The sequence below is a fragment of the Phalacrocorax carbo genome, chromosome 5, assembly GCF_963921805.1.
Source record: "Phalacrocorax carbo chromosome 5, bPhaCar2.1, whole genome shotgun sequence".
Classification (NCBI taxonomy): domain Eukaryota; kingdom Metazoa; phylum Chordata; class Aves; order Suliformes; family Phalacrocoracidae; genus Phalacrocorax; species Phalacrocorax carbo.
In genome coordinates this window covers 24167790-24181500 of record NC_087517.1, presented here as the reverse complement: position 1 = coordinate 24181500, position 13711 = coordinate 24167790, and the positions used below count along the sequence as shown (strand labels likewise).

General features: G+C 38.1%; 1 protein-coding gene across 6 annotated transcripts in view; it reads right to left on the bottom strand.

The window, feature by feature from the left end:
• The window catches only part of RAPGEF4 (Rap guanine nucleotide exchange factor 4), a 157432-nt gene that overhangs the window by 33310 nt on the left and 110411 nt on the right, over nucleotides 1–13711 (bottom strand). For 5 of the 6 annotated variants that reach the window (XM_064451608.1, XM_064451607.1, XM_064451612.1 and 2 more), the window contains 7 exons: nucleotides 13058–13150; nucleotides 11800–11884; nucleotides 8725–8785; nucleotides 7919–7995; nucleotides 6643–6789; nucleotides 5230–5345; nucleotides 2024–2112 (listed from right to left, as the gene is read on the bottom strand). In XM_064451608.1, coding sequence (XP_064307678.1) covers nucleotides 2024–2112; nucleotides 5230–5345; nucleotides 6643–6789; nucleotides 7919–7995; nucleotides 8725–8785; nucleotides 11800–11884; nucleotides 13058–13150 — 668 coding nt within the window. The remainder of the gene's footprint in view (nucleotides 1–2023; nucleotides 2113–5229; nucleotides 5346–6642; nucleotides 6790–7918; nucleotides 7996–8724; nucleotides 8786–11799; nucleotides 11885–13057; nucleotides 13151–13711) is intronic. The other variant, XM_064451609.1, reaches the window with a different exon arrangement.

The window sequence follows — 13711 nt, the reverse complement described above, 5'->3', positions numbered from 1 at the left end:
GGGAAATCTGGCACAACAAAAAAACCCCAACTGTGCTAAAGTGAACTATTAGGATATACTTCCCTACAAGAAGATCTAGAAACTAGAGATCTTAGCATAACAAGAATCAGGCCTGCCACGCCTGGGTACCTAAGATGTGCTGCTGCATTTGGCTTTAGGGAACTACAATACCAGGCAGCACATTTAGTATATACTACACAGGATGTGGCAAATAATTTAATTCTTTGCTGATTTCCTAGCATTGAGCAGAACGCCTAAAAGACATAAATGGACAGTCAAATTTCTGATTTTATTTTGATTCAAAAATATCACAGCTGCTATATTTATATTAAAATGTATATGAAAGATATGATTGCATCTTCTCTGGCAAAAAATAGCATGCTGTTTTTTCTATTGAGATGATCTGGCGCTGGTGTAAAACCCAGTTTGCCTTATCTTTGTATTTGTGACAATAAGAAGGACTTACAAAGTCTGACTGCAGAGGCCAGAATAAGTTTAGCAGTGAGAATAAACTTTATTTTATTTTTAAACTATGCAAGTCTTATATGGAATCACTGAGAAACAATAAAAACAATACTGTCGGTTATAATTTCTACAAGTGCAACTTTTGAGATAAGAAAATTTTAAAACCTTTTAAGTAAAGAATATCAGAAAAAATATGGTGAGATAACTGTTTAATGTAATATTATATCATTGCTTCCACTGTAATTCATATATGAAAATACCTCTCAGTTGACAAAACTCACCTCTGGAAGGGTGGAACTTTTTGCATAGTCTCCAGAGCAAAGTGGATTTTAACTGTTCTTAAACTAAAGGAATGCATACACTAAAAATTCAATTTTCCAGGACTCTGAGCTTCTATATCCTAAAAATAGCTTTGTTTGTGAATTGTGACATTTTGTATCCCATTAGAATATAGGTATAATCTTGTCATTGGATATTTTGGGGAAAAGTTTTAAAAGATCTAGAAAATAATTCTTTTTAGGGAAATGTATAATGCATGCATGTTATGAATAGTAAACTTGTGATTATATTCTTGCAGGCTTAAAGAACATTCTGTTTGTAATCTTAATAAACAGGTATCTATCAGAAGGGTAATTTTTATTCTTAAAAGTGGTTAAAACACACTCTGTAAAAGAATTTCTGTAATCTTGCAGCTCTTCCACCATTTATGGACCACTATACAGGTTTCTCCAATACTATGAGGTCTGTGATGGATTAACTGGATTTAAGAAAACCTTTGAATATATACTTCTTAGACATCTGCAGGGTAAAAAGAACTTGATAAAGCAATATTATGTAGTCTCTGCATTACTTTGTCATAATTAGGAGGAACATTTTGTGCCTGACTTTTTAAAAATTAAAATACTTACTAATAGTAAGTCAGCAAATACCTAAATCCCTAGATGTAAATTCTCTGTTGTCTTTACACTAATGAAAAGCAGCCTATTAAGTGCAGTTGCAGCAACCCCTTTTTTGGGATGTGGCTCATGGTGTGCTGAGTTCTTCTCTTTTGAGTAACAATTCCTTCCCTGCACATGGGAAAGTATCACAAACAAGTAATTTAAATTGTGATACTTTCAATGTGATATGGATATGAAACTTTGGGAATACTTATATTAGCGTAACGCAATGGCTGGTGGTATCAAGCTAGTTCACAGTATTAAGCAACACCCAGAACAAGAAGTTTGAGTACCATTATCATCAGGAGGTAACGCATGCTCTGTCCTGGCCTTACAGTTGCGCCTAATTAAAATCACGACTAGTGGTCTGGCACTTTTTCAGATTTTGCTGTTCTGCTCTGAACCAAAAGTAGAAATACAATAGAGTAGGCTAGGAGGAGTGGATTGTTATCTTTAATTCTGGATTTCCTAGGTTTTCTTGGGGTTGTTTCAGACCAGTGGATAGTTCTTATTCTGAGAAAAAATACCACTAGCTGCTTTTCAAAGCATCACATTGTGGTGTTTCCCCAGCAAGACCATCTTATGTGGTAATAATAACACAGCCTTTGTCATGTAGATACCTGTTCCTTCATTTAAAGTTGCTTCAGGGCGCATAGTTTCTAGAAAGTGCTCTAAAATTTTCTCTGGGGTTCCTGACATCACAATATACCTGACGGAGGGAAAGGAGCAGTTAGTGTCTCATAGGCAAAACAGCTAATCATGAAACAGTAGTGTACCAGTGAGAACACCAGGACTGACAAGTGCTAGCGTACAAATACCTGCTCTGACCAGAATTTCTGTGTGGCTTAGGGTAATACCACTCACAGTCTTTGTTGGCTTCCCCCCTGCAGAATGGGAGCAGTAACTCTCCCCACCCTACACAGGGAGTGTGAGATGACAGAATGCTCCCTCCCCACACAAGTACTCTGGTATAACACCACCACAGTTACACCGCAATCAGGAGAGCTGCACTGGTGCAAACCTGGAGAAGTGCAATCAGAAATGCTTCTCCACTGAGAATAAATATCTCAGTAATGACAGCAAATAGCAGTCATTAGAGTGTCTTAACAGACTTACTATGACCATGAAATGAGAACTGATGTGTATAACAGTTTCCTTCAGCATCACTGACAAGGTTGGTCTGAGAACATGGGGCAGATAATGCAATAGCACACTGTATCTTCAAATTTGTGCAATTCCTTAGATAGCTGAAGTAAGTACATTTTTCAAGTGGATAAACTTAGGATTGTACCATTTCCTGAAATAAATTTGGGGAGGTAAGGGAACTAGTGCAATAGTCAGGTTTTTCTGCTTCATGCAAAAACACTGGCATGAAGATTTTAAGTACCCGCAGAATATCATAGGATATTGCTAAACTTGTCTTAACATCTTTTTTTTCTTTCCTTGCAGATTGGATTTTTGTATCTTCCCCTCCATTCTTTCAATCTTTGCATCTTTTTTTTTTTCTTTTTTTTGGAAGCCAACTGATAAAGTATGAAACTTAAAAAAAAAAAAAAAAGAAAGAAAAAACCCCGAGAAGTGAAGATACTCTGCTCCTGCTGAGAAATAAGTGGTGGAGCTGAGCTCCTGGGAGCTCCTCCTCACTTTGAGCACTGACCGTCACAGTTCTTTTACCTGCCAACCCCTTTGGAAGAACTGTATTGATGTCCCAAGAACACAAACACTTGTTAAGCCAGTGCACATTCTCGCAGAGATACTAACCAAGTATCTAAGTCAGTGAAGCAGAGAAATCACAGGTTGCTGTACTCTGAATATGAAAGTGAAAATGAACAGTGAAGTGACTTGCAGGGCTGCTGAATTCACCCTGCATGAGTGTGATCACCCATAAAGAGTTAGATCTTGGGAGTGAGAACTTCAGAGCTAGTCCTTCGAAGCAAAACTGTCGCTGTTTGAAAGCATGGCTCAGGGAGCATGTAGGAGCTATACCTCCTCAGCAGAAGAGGCAGTAGAATCCAAACTGCAGCTGAGAGGATCTGTTCCCAAAGCGAAGTTTTCCCCAAGGCTACGATGAAGAAAATTAGTTTCTTGGTTGACTGGGTATTGCAGGGAACAACTTCGGGATGCAGAACAACTCTTTAGCGCAAATGCTACGTACCTGCTTAGGGAGCAAAGCCCAAAGGGCAGTTCATCTGAAGAGATATCAGAGATCTAAGCTACCCAATGAAGGGCAAAGCAGCAAGCCTTTAAGAAGAGGTCCCTGTTAAGTTTCTCTTTTGAGCATAGTGATTTTTAAAAGTACTGAACAGTCAACTAACGTTCCAATGACATATTCTGGAAATCAGAATACACCAGTAACTTTGATTTGGACTCTTAAGCACAAGCGTAGCCACTAATTCTATTTACTAACAAAAGAAACGTCACCTTCAAAACCAGTGAACTCACTTCAAAAGATCTTAAACAAAAAGACACTGCCAACACACCATTAACAAGGTAATCTGACTGCTGAAAAACAGAGAGTGAACTTTCAAGGTAGCTTCCGCTTTCATGTAGCTTGTGTCTATTTGTCATTATTACCAGCAAAAGCTCCCTTGCTGGCACGTTGATAGTACCCAAAAGCTGACCAAATGCATAAAATATTTAGAGAAATGAAATTCTGAGCTTCACCTGAAAATATTCCTGGAATGTAAGCCTAACAACCAGGGATCATAAATGTCTCTAGCTATTTTTATCAAATACTGAACAAGAAAACGTTAAATAATACAAATAATGCGGTGCAAAGAGTTTGCAATGAAGGTAGTGTTTGAAATATGTTTAAATGAAACTTTCACTTCTGAAAGCATAAATAATATATCAGACCCAAGAAAATGGATTTAAATCTATGACCACGTTGCTGTGCATTGCAGCTGCTGATGCAAATCCACTGGCTGCAGTCAAGTTCCCCTCATTTAGACAAAGGAAAAATTGTTGTAAAAGTACATGTTTTCCTGGTAGCATATACAAATCTTTATATTCAGTTATGCAGATAAAATAGGTATATGAAATCCCAGATCAGATAAAAACTGTAACCAATGTATCTCACAGTAAATTAGCTCTTTCTCTGAGAAAAAAAAAAAAGTAAGGTCCAAGGTAAAGGATTCACAATTTCTTCGTGCTTATTTTTTGGAGTTTTTTAAGCGTTTCTGAAGAAAATTGTGCATCTGTTTGCAAATAACACATTTACAAAGCTTTTACCAACATTTTGAACGATAATAGCCTCACTCTACTCTTAACACAGTAGTATCCAAACAGAATTGTACTTTTTCCCTTTTAGTAAGAAAGTAAAGAAAATATAATGAATATTGTTATTACAGTGCAAACCTATTCTGTAAGATAAGCTGTGTGACTTCCATTGCACGAGATCTTAGTTTTGTATATAAATTGTACCTAGCGAACTCTTATTAGAATCCAGAACTCAGAATCCAAAATGAAGTTATCTGTACTTAAAAATAAAACAACGTATTTTCCTCACATCTTTTACACAGTAGCTCAGCTTAATAGCGTTTCAGCATTCTCCGTGTGTAGTCTATTTAGAAACTATTACATGAGATAAGTATTTACAGTGAGATCTTTAGAGAATTATTGTGTAAAGACATAGAACTCATGTGCTGCTGGAAATGGATACATTATCCAGTATGGGGCATGTGATCAGCTGATGATTAAAAAAAAGAAAACTTTATATGCACTGCATTTTTCCACAGAAAGGGGGAATATGCTATTGTTTGGATAATAATACCATATGAAAAGGTTAATCATTGTCTGACATTTGCACTATTGAATGAAAACGTACTTGTGCTGAGGTTGTGAATTTCCTTGATTAGAAACTCTGTTTCCTGCTGGGATCTTCTCCAACACCAAGACATCTTGGTCATGTTCTTTGAGTCTTACTGTATTTGCTTCCACATCCTGCAAGACAAGTTACTTTTAATAGAGTAACTGCACCCAATTTGGCTGATTAGTTACTCTGAAAAAGTGCATGACTTCCAATCACAAAAGCCTCTGGGGTTGGTTCTTTTCCCCTATATTTATCTATCTTTATTCTGCTTTTGTCACGGGCAGAATCAAGAAGGAGGCACTGGTACTGGGGGAAAAGGCAGAGAATTGTGGGAGGGACTACAGCAAAAGCCGTGTGAAAAATCTCTGGCTATGGCAAAGTAAAAAAGTTTCCCAAAAACAGAGTGCCCCCCTGACTTTCCATACATAATATAATCTCTGATCCCACTTATATATGTACATAATTATCCATAATCTGACTTTTCTCTTTGAAAAAAACCAAAATGACACTTAAAAATGGCAAGCCTTAGCACAATAAACTGTCAATAAACTTTTCATTTTCCACTACCAGATCACAGTAGAAAAAGAAAAAAAGAAGAATTAAATATAATGTGCATTCAAATAACACAGATGAAAATCAGTAAGACGGTGGACTTTGATCTTCTTTGAAGTATCACCAAAGCTAAATCCATGGCCAACCCAACCTTACTGCCAATAGGATCCTTGTTCCCTTTCGTACAGTAAACACAATCTTGTGTCATTTTTCTAGCACAGTACTGTGTCTGGACTGGTTTTATTGCTGCAATACTGGGCATGTATACATTTGAATATAGGATGATACTGGTTTTGACTTCCTATACTATGAGTGATCGCAAAACGGTATTTACAGAATTACATCTGGACTTTGGAACACATTTGTCCTAACATGAATAACTGTAAAATTAGCCTGGGAATATCTTTCTAGAGCTCTCTGCTAAAGACGTGTGTATTTACCTGTATTTACCTTCTTTATGTATTTACCTTATTTAATTTGCCACTTGGTTCTGCCTTGAATCTGTTGAGTTTAAGGTACCTGACACTGACCTATCTGCAAGATCTTGTTTTATTCAATATTTGATGGAAGATCACCCAGAAATCCTGGGCAGCATAAAGAAAAACTGAGCACTTGGCAAATTCTAGGCTACAGAAATGTGAGACACAAAAGATTCCATTTGGTCCCATTTTCATGGCTGAGCTAGGAACAGAAAAAGAGGAAAGATTATTAATATATTCTTTCCTTGATCTTCTAGACTGTCACATCTCTATTCTGCAATTAGAGACACTTCAAACAAGGTTATCAATATCAATATATCCATAGAAATAAACCAGATTCTAGAAAAATTTGCAAGTTCTGATATAGCACTGTTGGGGTGGCCCTTCCCACTCTTACCCTAAGGATCCTGTTGAAGTCCTCCTTGTCTACTCTCAAGAAGTGGCAGTTGTCTTCACGCAGAACAATGGATGCTGCTCTGGGAGCATCATTCACAAGCGCTAACTTGCCAAAATCATCTCCTTCGTGTAAAGTACATACCACACCCTGCACAGAGCAAAACATTTACATGTAGAAACCCATCATTACTCTGGATTCTATTGAAAGTCCTTGTACAAACACCGGACTTCACAATCAAATACCAAAACAAATCTATTTGGCAGGAAATCAACAGCCAAAATAATGACTAGGAAACAATACTTGATAGCTGGTTATTACTATTACTAAAGAAAGGCAAGAATAGAAAAGAATTGGCTTGTTCTCGGAAATTACATTCAGCTTGAGAGACTTCTAGCTCTGCTGAAGACAGAAAGTTGTTGAGTTGTTTGGTTTTTATTTATAGAGGCCCTAAAAAATAAGATTAAATTTGCAGAAATAACGTGTAACACCACATCCCCAGCTGGTGTAAATCAGCAGTGCTCCATTTACTCCAATTTATAGTAACAGAGGATCTGGCCCACCCAGTGAGGTAAAAACTTTAGCTAAATATGGGTTACTTAGGAACAGACTTCCACCAGGGTCTCTATGCTAGATTTTTGTGAGATGCTTGGTGTTCAGAATGGAGGTTCTTAGTCACTGAATGAAAATTCAATAGGGAAGTATGGATTTTTAAAAACTCACTAGATTGTTGTGTATCAAGGTCCTTTTTTTTTGCCTTGAACAACCTCTCTCACGAACAGTAAATTTAATAGAGATGCTTTTCAGTCTATAGCTTAACTAAAATGAAAAGCTGACATAAATATGGGAGGGGTTCATCAAACCTGAGAACCACTAGTCACAAAGCAGTACTTCTGTCAGACATGCCTGACAAGTGTGAGAAAAACTAGTCATACAAACCAAGAGAATATGGTGGTAAAGGGATAGGACAAAAATCCCCATGAGGCAGACCCCATGAGGTCTGGCAATTCACCAAATTCCAGCAAATTACTTTTTCCTAAATATACTAATATAACTCTGCTGAATTATATTCATAAGGTGTGTAATATATCCCAAAATTATGCAGCAATCAACTGGAAGTATAACCAGTGAAACCACTGGATCATTTCTTAATAAAATTATGTTCCATTTGTTTCCTCAGACAAAGCAATTTTGCTCTAAATTAAACTGTATTCCTTCAAAGTTTACTCTTAAAATTTCAATAATAAGAATAATATAAAAAGGCTTCTGAAAGAAATACCTTGCCATAAATGACTACGTTTACTGATCCCTTCAGGATGATGTACCACGAAGTACCTTCTTCTCCCTGATTAAACACTACAAGACAGAAAAGATTTTCTGGTGAGAATATAGTTATTCAAAATATAAATGGGCCAGATTCTGCACTCAATAAAATTCAAGGTAACTCTACTGCAGTCATATTAATGTCTACTTTGAAAAAGGGCATACTATGATTTTAAAAGCAATTGCCTTCAGATTTTAGAAACCCCCTGCCCCACATATAGTACTTATTTTATTACACTGATGTGAAAATTGCTTTTATTTTCCATGACAACTGCAACAACTACTTTACCAATACATGTCAGGCTATCAATTGCTAATCAGCACACATTAGCACCATGTTCTAACCCAGTTCTCTAGTGGCTGTGAATTTGACATCCATTTGCTAAAACTTCTCAGTATAAACAGGTCTGAGTAAACTAATATTTTAAATCCTTAATTTTGTGCAGCCAAGATTTTTTTAACATAAAGATACTATTAAAATACATTTTAAATAGAGATTGGTCCAACCCAAAATTCTAGATAAAGGCACACCCAAATTGTAGGTGATATATACAGCCAACCAAGGATATAGAATGAATTTTGGTTATGCCCCTGCAATCAGCAACAGACTAAGCCAACACTTATTACCCCAGGTTTTAAACGCTGAATGCCAGTCAATTTTGAAGAGTGCATCCAAGTTTTGCTCTTGTGGTTTAAACATTAAGAATTTAAATGTTTATGCCACAGCGAGAAAGAAGATCTTACAGGACTCCATTTACTTACAGACCGTTCCTGCTTTGGGATGTGACTCAAAAATGAGGACACCTGCTAATTCTCGCTTTACCTTAAAACAAAGAGAGAGAAATTACAGGTTTTAGATGTATCTTATTTGTGCTGGTGAAAGGAAGTCACATAATATACTCCAGTTCCTGCTTCCTTCCCTCTGCATCATTCAGCACTCATTCAGAGTCCCACAGCCAGACAATGGTCTGCTTCACTTTATGTCTTATTTCCTACTGATTAGCTTTACAGTACATGAGCCTCTATATTTCCTGGCTCCAAATGGCTCAGACAAGAGCATCTTTAAGACACAGGTTTCCACATCTTTCTTCATACACACACAGGTGAAACCATCATTAACAATTAACATTAACTTGATAGAAAATTTCAAATGATAATAGCTAACCTATTATAGAAGATAGCTAGCAATTGTCAATTACTCCACGGGGCTCTGCAGTACTCTTGTTCTCCCCTGAGAAATCAGTACCCTTCCCTTTACTGACGTAAGTCTGGCCACTTCTGCTGCATCGAGCTATGAGGCACAGCCATCTGGACCTGCTGAGGCCTCTCTCCATCTGACAGCTTCCCAGGCAAAACGTCCAGCTCACTATATCTTTCAGGAACTAGAGAATGTGACTGCCCTTGGTCTCAGCCTGCTCCTTACTGGGTTTGTATTGCTCTGGTGTGATTAGCTCTTATGACTGACTGGGCAACTGCCTCTAGTGAGACATTGTTTACAACCACGTTTTCTCACTGTAAACGCTGTTAGCGTTACTTTCACAAAACAGTAGCTGTGCTGGGAACCTCATATTATCCTGAGTTTTCCTACATGCTTTATGTCTCCATTCAACTGCAAGTTTCCAAGGACTTGGAGACCAATTGCCAGGCAGTGGGGATTGTTGTTTGCAGAGAATGTCAGCTGGTGACAATCTGTGTTTCAGAGGTACAACCGTGTAACTTAGCCATGCCAAATACAGATGAAAAGCTGCCTCCCAACATATATTTAGTAGTAGTATTTTCACACCATTCTCCCAAGTGTTTAAATTGAAAAATTTTTTAGGCCATGAAGAAAAGGTTGGGGAGGAACTCTCAAATTCTGGACACAATCTGGATGCATCTCGTAAGATGGGTGGACAAATTCAGGCTCTGATGTCCTAACGGCACCCACCAAACCTTAGCTCAGGCACCAAGCATAAATATACCATGCCAGCCACCTCTCCCAGAACTCCTTCCTGACAGCCAGTGCAAAGCACTCCCTGTTTGCAGTCTGGAGAAGAAAAGGGATAAATAGAAGTGTTTGGACAGGTTTTTTTAGTACACTGACCAGTGAACGCACACACAGGCCTGTGATTCCTGTAACAATTAGATTACCAGACTCTTTTATAAACTCTGCCTGAAGGCAATCACGCTTTCGTAAGGACAGGAAATACAACCCCATTGGCACTGTTATGTGCATTGTAGGGAGTGCTCCTATCTATGTACGTCCTCAGATGTCTTCTCAGTTTTTTCAGTCATTTGCCTCTGCAGTGAATGAATCCTCTTGATGAAGCCAAGAATTTGATTTGATTTTAACACTGTATTATATAATTGTTTTTCATTCGTACATTAACTTCACAGGCTTGTCTAGCAGGGATTAGTTCACCACCATGCGACTTGAGCTTTATCCATTTTACTTCCTGCTGCTCGTGGCATATCTAGAAAACTTATTACTTTAGGAATTATGCCTTGCTTAAAATGAAGAAACATTCCATTTGCTTTCAAGTCGATTGACCATTAATCTTCCAGTTCACAGGAGCAATGCTGTCTGTTGCTTCTCTGAAGATTTCCTCTAAGCTAGTTCTGGTTTCTGTCCTCTGCTTTAGTTCATGCAGCACGTAATAGGCTGGCATTTCCAAATTTTTACTAAAAACATGGAATCAACTGTGATTCCTCAAAATGCCCAACATTTCTTGCAGTTTGTACCACTTGCCATACTTGTTTTATGTGCTACTTGCTGTGGAGCCTGACCACAAGTCTGAATTCCTTCTGAGCTGGAAATATGTTGTGTTTCTGATTTTTTTGTTCTGGGTTACGTCTGTAGCGTCAAAAGTGTTCTCCACTCCCTCTCAGTATCCGTCCATCTTGGGTAGATTCTTTTGTTTGATTTGAAAAGGGTCATTTCTGGATCTTACAGAAGTCTTCCTTTAAACACTTTTGTGCTACATCCCAGAGATGTTTACAGATTCTGGCTGGCTGGCTGGCTGTCCCTCTTAGTTCAGTTACCAACTCCGGATGCATGTTCTTTTTGAAAAACATTGTTTCAGGTTTGCACAGAGTACTACCCTTCTGTAATGCAGCTTCATGATTAGCTGCATCTGTTAAAGTTAGCTGAGAATTACTGAAAATATCAAGAGCTTCTAAAGAAGCTATTGCTAAATGTAAATCTACTTTCTGACTGGCTTCCTCCTTCTGAAAGCACCCACATCTTTCTGCTACCACGTAAAGTGCTGTTTAGCTTGTTTCAGTTGCCAACACAGTGTGTCAATGATGGCGAGACTTTGAACAGTTGCATTTTCTTCTCCAGGCATTTTCTCAATTTATTCTTGGTTCTCTGTACTGTTCTTGCCCACTCAGAAAGAAGGTGTCTCATGAGGCTTCCTTCACTCAGTGACCAAACTCAAGCAGCCAGCACTGCACAGTACACCTTTCTGCACTGTGTAATTCCTCCTCCTAACTGGTTCAAGTCAAGACTCCTAAATCAGACATCTGTTCTGCAAAATTCAGTAGCACCACAGTCCCAGGTGTCAGGTCAGATGATATGCATCTTAATTTAAACTCACGTATGGACCCAGATGGATGCACCTGTGCCAAGTGAGTGAGGTAGGCGTTGCACAGAAATACCTGAAGAGAATTATATCTGATATCCAAAAGACAACCTACATCTGCATAGTGCTTGGGTGGTCCTCACAGGTGGGAATAACTTCTTTGCATGGAAAGTATAAATGGAAAGGGTCGTAGGCACTCCAATTCTAATGAAGCACCAGAAGTCAAAATTCAACCTCCCTTCTGGTGATGAGTTATATTTTTAAAAATACTTACTGTGGTAGAAAGATGAGATAAGGCCTTAATGTGAAGAAGTTCTTCATATATAATTTCTAAGTCATCTACAGTTCTCTGGCCAGGCCTACAGAGAAAAGATAAAAAGGACAGCAAAATGCAATAAATGCCCCAAATAAATGCTTCAGAGAAGTGCAAAACAACAAAAAAGTCTGTTGCACTGTCTATTGAAGGGTACATCCTCAATAAACAGGGACTAAATGACGGTTCTGGCTGGAGGACTGAAACACACAAAGGATGGAAGCATTCTGAAACCACCTGAATGACACCAAGAAGCAGCCATAGCTACAACCTTAGAGAGATCCTGATTAGGCAGCTTTCCTGATGAAATCAAGTGTTTGATATGTAAAATGGTCAGATAATTCAGAAATGGTACATAAAGATTTCTTCCTCTCAAAAGGATTCCCAAGTGTGGGACCTGCACTATTTTTCATGTGGCACTAATTAGGTGTAGCAAACAGACAGTAGTAGTGGTTTGTAAAGGAGTGCATGAATTTCCGCTGAACAAATTGGAAGAGGTGGCAGTGCATATTGGAGGACAGTAAACGACTGCTATAGAGTTAATGCTGAGTGCTGTTGTTTAGCCACAAAGGTAAATAAGAACCACTCAGTAGTTTCAGCTTCTCTCACTGAAAAACACAAGAAGCTGCCATTAATAGAAAGCGTGCATTGATGAAGGAATAATCCTCCTGTAGCACAACGAGGAATGAGCCTGCCACTGTAACTGAAATGATTGCATTTCTGTAGTCTACACACTGGAAAAATTTCTGGTTGCTAAAAAAGGACACAAATACTCTGAGGACTGCAGTGTGTCAGAGATGCTTTGGAGGATCTAATAAATAGTACCCATGAGAAGAGAAGCTTGTGAATAACTCCTAATCTTTTTCCCACTCACAAGATTCTCTTCAGCTAAAGTATCTAATACAAGTTTCTTTTCTAACAGGACAAATTCTCCTGTGATATCATTTCAGACAGCACATTGGAGTTACGTACACACACACACAGAAAAAATCCTTTAAAGCATTATCCCAAGTTACTTTTATAGGACTAAGTCCATTCAAACAATATGTTTTAGATTTGTGAAAAGCAGAATATAAGTATTACATCAATGGGTCAAGAACAGAAGAAAAGAGCAACCTAGTCAAAAGGGAGAGAAGATAAATTTAAGATGTGAGGAAATGGGATACAGAAAGTCCAGTCCAGGGGCAGGAGTTTCAAAGGAGAAGGTTTACGTGCTTACATTAAGAATAGGCTAGTGCGCAGTTCCATACCCCACTGTCTGCAATGTGCGGTGCCAAAAGAATTAACAGCACAGTTGAATCTTTGGACAGCCCTAAAAGAAATGTCATAATGAGCCTTTCTAATAGATGTTTTCCTCCTGAAATGTCAATATGACAGGAGATCCTAGCATCTAGAGGATCAGAAAAGTTATATAAAGAAATATAGTGCTCTACAGGTTTTCTGCCTAATCACCTCTTGGTTCAACAGTCTGTCTAAACCATCTGTGAGGTAGAGGGAGTTCCCAGCAATCGTGTCACTCTGGAGATATATTGCATCCTTTTGCAAAGGAAGTTTAATGGAGACTTCTCTTGGATGAAGGAAGTACTGAAGAAGTTATAGAAAACGTAAAAACAACTGACATCTCTGCTGAGTGAGCTATATTTTTAATCTGTTCTTCACTTACCAATGACATGCATTTATTATATACCCAAATTAAAGACCCATTTAGACAAAAAAACACTTTGGATGAAAGGATTCTTCTCCCATACAGAATGGAATAAACTGTTAAGGGAGAAACAGAAACTGGTTTGGTGCTGCTGTGCCCTCTAGTGACTCAAAATACTCTTTACTATTTCTAAATCTGGCTTGAAATTACAAGGCTGACACTCCCAGT